The sequence below is a fragment of the Miniopterus natalensis genome, chromosome 22, assembly GCF_054644295.1.
Source record: "Miniopterus natalensis isolate mMinNat1 chromosome 22, mMinNat1.hap1, whole genome shotgun sequence".
In the NCBI taxonomy this organism is placed as follows: Eukaryota; Metazoa; Chordata; class Mammalia; order Chiroptera; family Miniopteridae; genus Miniopterus; species Miniopterus natalensis.
In genome coordinates this window covers 12,946,282-12,953,582 of record NC_142102.1, presented here as the reverse complement: position 1 = coordinate 12,953,582, position 7,301 = coordinate 12,946,282, and the positions used below count along the sequence as shown (strand labels likewise).

General features: G+C 57.2%; 1 protein-coding gene across 1 annotated transcript in view; it reads right to left on the bottom strand.

Annotated features, from left to right (window-relative positions):
* Positions 1 to 460: 460 nt before the first annotated feature.
* HOMER2 (homer scaffold protein 2) overlaps positions 461 to 7,301 on the bottom strand; it is a 28,144-nt gene continuing 21,303 nt past the window's right edge. Inside the window, exons 5-9 of the mRNA XM_087829261.1 lie at positions 5,721 to 5,860; positions 4,129 to 4,285; positions 2,211 to 2,321; positions 1,495 to 1,575; positions 461 to 677 (exon numbers count right to left, since the gene is read on the bottom strand). Coding sequence (XP_087685387.1) covers positions 489 to 677; positions 1,495 to 1,575; positions 2,211 to 2,321; positions 4,129 to 4,285; positions 5,721 to 5,860 — 678 coding nt within the window. The 3' untranslated portion in view covers positions 461 to 488. The remainder of the gene's footprint in view (positions 678 to 1,494; positions 1,576 to 2,210; positions 2,322 to 4,128; positions 4,286 to 5,720; positions 5,861 to 7,301) is intronic.

Below are 7,301 nucleotides of genomic sequence, written 5' to 3'. Positions count from 1 at the left end.
GTCCCCGGGCCACAAGGCGCGCCCACGACACTCGTCTTTTCTCTGGACAAGGCTGCTGAGTAGCTGCTTTAAAGCATCTGGGTACTCACCGGGAGGGAACCGTCCATCTCCACGCCCCACACAGGGCGCCTGGTGGACATTCAAACACTCCGAACGCCATTTGGAAAGAGGAGGTGTGAGGGATATTCACATTTGGATTAGAAAACTTATTTCAGTTCGTGTGGTTGCAACAACCCTTAAGAAAGATATAAACATCCCTGCCCTGACTGCGTAAACGTTAAGGTAGACCTAGTCTGGATTCCTGAGTCAGAACCTTCCAGTTGCCCACAACCTCGAAAGGCCAGAGGCGCGCGAGGAGACTTCTATCCCGGAGGCGAGCGAGTGGACAGGCCCCGCTGCAGACGCGTTTACAGACGCAACACCAACAGGAGGCTGTCCCGTCCTGGGTCCCACACGCGTGGCGAGGCCCGCGGGCGGGCTCACGCACCCTAGTTGTCGGCGCCCAGCTTGGACAGGCCTCTGCGGAAGTCATGCAGGTCGTCGATCTTCCCGTCCAGCACCTCCAGGAAGCTCTGCAGCTCCACCTTTAGGTGGCGCTGACGGTACTGACTCTCCTCGATGTCCCTCTTCAGCAAGCGCACTCTTTCCTCCAGGTTGTGATTGTCTTTCTCCGCAGCCTGAAGCGAAACAGAGGGGGGGCTGGAGAGCAGGGATGGGGGCGCCCGCCGTGTCCGCCCCCGCCCCCCGGCTGCATCCCTGACGGGTTAGCTCCTCAGCACAAGGCGGGGGCCTTTCAGCTGCCCGGCTCCCCTGCCTGTTCCTGCAGAGGTGCCGACGGACACAGTGGATGACCGACCAGCTTCTGGCTGAAAAAATGACGCTCCCGCCCAGGACGCAGAACGCGAAGGCCTGCGGGGAGCCCCGCGCTAACCGACCCTTTCACAAGGGCCCAGCAGAGTCTGGAATCCCACCACACGGCATTTTCAGCCCCAGTCCCAGAGCGGTCAGCAGAGGCCCATTCGGTTCCGTTCTAACACCCCGAACCCCAACACAGTTACTAATCCTGGGGCTGTGAACCTTAATAGAGGGCTCCTGAAGTGGGGAGACGCTGGGAGGTAAAGGAGGTGGTCACAACCCTCCTTTTATGGATCAGAAATCTGAGGCCAGGGAGGGGCGTCTGCCCCAAGGTCGTGTGCAAGGTCGCTGGCTGGGGAGTGGAGAGGTGGGATAGCACCCGGGTCGCGTGCTCTTAGCCCTTCCTCTGTCCCCACTGCCCACCACCTCTGTGGTCCTGAAAGGGCTTCTGGGGACTGGGAACAGTCCTGCACTAGGGCTATGGCAGAGGACACCTTCGTCATGTGGAAAAGGGAGAAGACAGATGCTGCTGAGCCTTCTGTGGGGGCAGAGGCGGCACCTAGCAGGCAGCCGCTGCTGGGCGTGAAGGCAACGGCCCCAGAGAAATGAGTGACGCTCTCGTCTGAGCCTCCCCCTTACCTCCAACTTCTCAGAGACGTATTCGCACTCTGACATGAGCTGAGGTATGATTTCACTTTGTTTCCGGAGGTCTTTCAACTCCTACAGGGGACAGAAGTTTCAAAAAGAACGTGAACACAAGTCCGAGATGTATCCTTGGAAACCCCCTTGTGCACTAGGAACAGAAGGAGCTTCTGGAGCCTGTAATGTTTGCATAACTAATGACGATGACACTCGGCACCCCGGCCTTCGAAGGGCTCAGGGCGCTCCACGCATTATCGCGTGGAGTCCGTACACCTCGTGACAGGCAGGCCTTCCTGGGCTTCCTGCTTTGCAGGTGGGGAAACTGAGGCTGAGAGAGGTCTGGTAACCAGCCCGTGGTCTGCAGTGTCTGTGTACTCAGCTGTCCTGACTCAGAAAACAAGTGACTAGGATTGTTGGCTCTCACTGCATTAATCTGACAGCAGGATTCAACGGCTGGTGACAGAGCACCTAAAGCAGCTTCCAGTGTTCGGGACAAGGCGCAGTTCCCTCTTGGATCGGAGAGGCTGACCGCACGCTACACACAGCGAGGAGGCTGTAGCACCTGTGCCCTGATGTGACTCTTGCCTCTATCTCTGTGCTGATGCCCGGCAGCTGCCAGGGCCGGTCACATGCCCAGTCACCTGCTGTGTCCTTGGGTGGAGATCACCCACAGGCCCAGGGCACCCAGGGGCGCGTCGGAGCTCCATACTCACCGTCTCCTTTTCCCGGAGCTCCAACTCCAGCTCCTCGATCTTCCTCTTCAGCTGGGTGTTTTTCTCTTTCTCTCGGTTTATCTCACTGCACTGTTCTTCCAGCTCGTCAATCTTGGGGAAACATCACACGGGAAGCAGGGATGCTAGTTTATGTTGGTCATTAAACAAAGGATCACCACAGACCTGTTGATGCTTCCTTTTGAGGTAAACCATAAACTAACCCACTGATGTTTCTCAGAGGCTGCAATCCAACTCCGTGTGGCTCCGGGAGGGGCGTCCTGTCCCTTCCAGCGGGAGATGCCCTACCTACCACCAGCAGACCCAAGGAGTCACCGGACCTGCCCTTAGGTTGCTCTGGGCTCTGGCTGCTCTCATGGCCACAGGACAGAAACTTTGGGTTTGCTTTAAGGATTCAGAACCAGCAGGGGCCAGATGTCCCATGAATCTATGTGCTTCTCCCCAGAATGACTTTGCATCATTTTAATCCTTATTCCATTTCACGGGTCTAAGCCAGCAGGGTAGACTACAGAGCACTGTGGGACAGTGGCCACCAAACGGGACAAGATGACATTTCAAACGTTTTATATCAAGTTGACCTTTCCCAGCTGATGCACGCAGGAGACCGGCCCCCAGGCCTCTTCCTCAGGGAGGGAGTGATGCCAGCTGAGTTGGTAAATCTCCAGAGTGCACCTTTCTCTCCCTCCCCAGCCTCACTCCTCAGAGGAAAGGCCCCGGCTGAGACTCCTGGCACTGCCATCTGGTGGTGAGTGTTTCCAGAGGCCAAACTGTGTGTGCAAAGTGGACAGGAGTGACCTACATGTAACACGAAAGTGCCACATTGACGGGCTCCCCACAAGCGGCAGCAGCCATCCCAGAGGTGAATGCACTGGGTAATCACTGTGAGGACACTGCCCAGAGGTGGCCTGCACCACCCCTCGGGGTGTGAACCCCCAGCCAAGGGGCTGCCGGAGAAGCCCGAAAGTCAAGTTCCCACAGGGCCTGCCATCAGGGAAGCTGAGGTTCTCTCGGGAGCATTTCCTCCATGCCCTTGCCCTGCCCTTGAGCTCTCATACTCAGGCGCAGAGAGAGGAACTCGGCTCTGCTTGGAGAAAGAGAAAGGGCAACCCATCCCTCTACGGGCAGACCCGTCGGCCTGGGAAGGGAGCGTGCCGACTCAGCACCTGGCCCGGTGCCCTCGCTGTCAGCACTGTGGGCACTGGGATGAAAACCGACACGAGCAGTTTCCCGTGGCATCTGTACCAAGCGCGCGACAGAGCAGTGTCTCCGGGGGCTCCGCTCAGGAACACGGCCGCACAGCGGCCTCGAGCCTCAACTGGGGGTTCTCTGGCCACGCAAAACGACCTCATCACTCAGCCCAGCTACAAAGAGCAGGGGTGAATCCTGAACCAGCTGAAATGCCCTCGTGCCGAGGGGGGAGAGCAGCGGCCTGGGATGATGGTGGCCAGCACCCGCCCACCTCCGCGTCAAGGGCCCTGCTCCTCTCGCGTCCACACTCACACGTTAGAGACAGAGATCTGTGCGAAGCAGCATTTCTGAGCCAACGCTCCTCACTGTTTCCTGCATCTACCTTCTTCACTCACCCCCTGGGTCCCCTTTTCTCCACCTTAGGTCACAGGACCACAGAAAATGCCCAGGAGGGCACCTGCGAGAAAAGGCCGAGCCACAGCTGGCGTCAAGAGGGCGCTGTCGGCGAGGCAACGCTGACGTCTCCCTCTTACTCTTCTCCCCTTTGGAACAGGAATTATAACAGTTGGCTCAATTAAAGTAGCACGTCGGTTACTGAGATGGAGGGAGGCAGCCAGCCTTCCTCCCGTGGTGGGGACGAAGGCACAGTGGTGGGGGGAGGAGCCCCGGCGCCCCTCCCGCTGGCCGGCCCCACAGCTCCCCCAGGGCCCACCTTGTGCCGCAGCCGGTCGTTCTCATCTCGGCAGATGGAGAACTGCCTCTTCCACTGCTCCACGCTGGTCGCAGACTCCTGCAGCGCCGTGTTCAGCCGGGCGTTGCTTTCCCGCAGGGTCTGCAGCTCGATCTCCCATTTCTTCACGTTGGCGGCACTGTGGGGAAGAGGCCAAGTGGTGACCAGGAGGCCGGTGCTCTCCATCCACCCCGCCTTCTCCACCCGGGGGCTGGCTGGAGGGAAAAGTGCCAAGAGGGACTGGTCACTCTCTAGTGTGAGCCCATCACCTCGCTGGGCTATTTTCTTAAGGAATCACTTTAGAAAAGAACAGAATTCCTAGAGAAGGAAGAGACCAGGCTCGAGGGACGCCTCAGAGGAAGACTGACCCGGGCACAGGAGGGGCCCCACTCCTCCCTGCGGTGAGCCTCAGGACAGAGGTTCTGAAGTGGGGGCGACCACAGGGCCCTCTGAGAATCTCATGGACGCTCCTGGTCCCTTCCAACAAACTCCTGACACCGATCTTGGAGCCAAAGGACCCAGATTTAACAAACAAACAGGCAATAATGGTCCCACTGTCACTTGTGCCTTCTCAGAGCCTTTAAAGGGACCCAGACTTGAGAGCCCAGAGCTGGGGAGACAGTGACTGGGACTCCCGAGGGCAGGACTGGGTTCTAACCACGGATCCGAGGGACACCTCTATGGTGTCACGAAAGCCCCCGAGTTTATCTTTGATCCCATGTGTTCAGTGAAGAAGTTTTAAAAACAGGCTGGAGTCAGGTTCCCCTCAGAGGCGGTTTGCTCTGGAGGCTCCTTTGGTCCCCTTGCTGGGAACAAATCTGTGGTGCAGAGCGTGGCCTGGGCTGGAGAGTCCTGGCTTCCACTAGCGCCGCCTGGCCGGGAGAGCTCTGTCTCTAAGGGCTTCTAAAGGCAAGTAAGGCTGTATCTGGACAATCTGCGACGTGTTTCATCCCTCAGCCTCGAGGACCCGGGGATGTGATAGGAAAATACACACTTTCTGTTTCAAACAATACAGACTGAGAGAACAGAAAGTATTATCATCTGATTAATCCCAGGACTGATGACTGAGGACTTCAGCTGATTTGGGGAAGTGGCTTCACCCCCATTCCTATAATTCATTTCCCTATTAAACCGGGATTTCAAAACATTGACTTCAGGGCTGTCAGGTTTTCATTCAGGCAGCGCCCTGCACCTTAAATAGCCAGGAATCGTCCTACAACCGCCTGATGAGAAAGAACAGAGGCCGATCACAATTCTGTCCTTTGAAAGACCTGACAAAACACACAATCCAAAAAACAGTCCTGGTTCTTTCTGGAATCCTAGGTCAGGTCACAGGAATTATGCTCCAGGATCAGGCCGGGCCAGGCCAGCTGAGTTGGGAGGTGGGTACCAACAAATTGTGTATGACGTGGTCAGCCAGCTGGAGAATGGCCATGAGGCCAGCTGGCTGGTCTTCCTTTGGCCAGGAGGTGAGACTGGTTGCCCGTCTCCCGAAGCCACAGGGACCAGGCCACAGAAGCATCCTGAGGGAAGCACCGAGCAGAGAGAAACAGCGTCTGGACTCAAGCCCTTACCTCTGCGTCAACGCGACCTTTAGCTTGCTGTTCTCGGACCTCAGGTGGGTGTCGGCGGGGCTCGCGTGAGACGCCTTCTCGTCATCGGTCCCATTGACACTGGACGCCTGCGCGGGAGGCAGGGTTTCACTCCCAGACTCCTGGCCACAGGGAGTCACCTCACACGCGACTGCAGGTCCTCAGAGTGGCAGCAAGTCAGGCACCCCGAGGACCTGGTTCTGAGTGTGGGAGAACAGCTCCCCTCCCAGCACACAGCAGCACTAACAAGCCAAAGACCATCAGGAACGGAGGGTGAGGCCCAGAAGGGCCCAGGGGAGCTCAGAAAGCCTGCGCCTCACGGACAAGAGGGCACCCGGGGCCCTTCCCAGGCAAACCTCACACACTCCAGGGAAGGGGACCTGGCCTCCTTAAGTAACAGATGGAAGCCACCGATTAAAAGAGGAGGAAAGATTTACAATAAGGAACGAGAAGCACTGGATGAGGAAGGAGAAGAGCTATCACAGGCCCAGACAACTCAACAATCCTGGGGCGACAGAGGACGGTCCACACACACACTCAGCAAAGCGGCAGGGGCCAGACACGGCCGCGGGCTGTCTCCATCACTACTTAGCACTGCGATGAACATTCGGAGGGGTTTTCTGCGATAAGTCATCCCGCATGGCGGTGAAATCTCATCTGGTCTTGGAAAAGATCTCAGTGAGATCGTACTCAGCTTCCAACACACGTGAAGGCAAAGGAAGGAGCCAGGAAGGGAAGGGTGCGTATAAATTTCGCTAACTTTACATCTCTGCACCACAAAAAAAAGGTCGAGCAAAACCGTCTGACTTCCTACCACACGCATGTAACCCTCATGTCAATTCCACATCAACGGTCATAAAACGCCTCCGACGTCTGCCAACCACTGGATGATAAATAACCTACGTGCTAGGGAAGAATTCCAGGTCCTTCCCAGAATCTCCATGTGCGTCTCTGTCCCCCCACCGCCCACCTCGCTCCCAGCCCCCCCGTCTCCTGGCCGTCTTGCTATTACACACGCTTAACCCCAAACCGAAATCTTTGCTCCCGATGTCTGCCTTTCCCTGTCTCCCGACACATAACCGTGTCACTCGGTCAAGCCTCCCACCCACCACCACATATGGCGACGTAGGCACCGGGGGTGCACGTGTCTGTAATCTAGGTCGCAACAGGTCTCTTTCGGTCACTCATCGCTGTTAAGTAAACAGACTACTGAACTCTCGGCAAAGCGACACCTCCCTTGGCTGAACCGGAGCTGTTGGGATTCCATCTCCCACCTGACTTCTGTTACAAGAGGGAGACAGAGACGAGGGCTGGCACCCATCAAGTTTCCTCCCTCACAAGCACAGGTGATCACCCTCCCCGTGGACCCCACCTCCTACCGCGGGAGGGAAGCACGCTGCCCTGTCCCTGGTGCTGAAATGGTGACCAGAGAACGCCTCTTGGGGGCCAGGAACACGCATCGCCCCAATCTCAACAACCATTTCCTATCAAAAATACATCACCACATCCCGAAAAAGTCTCATAAACACATGTCCTGTCCGCCTCGGTGTGAGCAGGCTAACA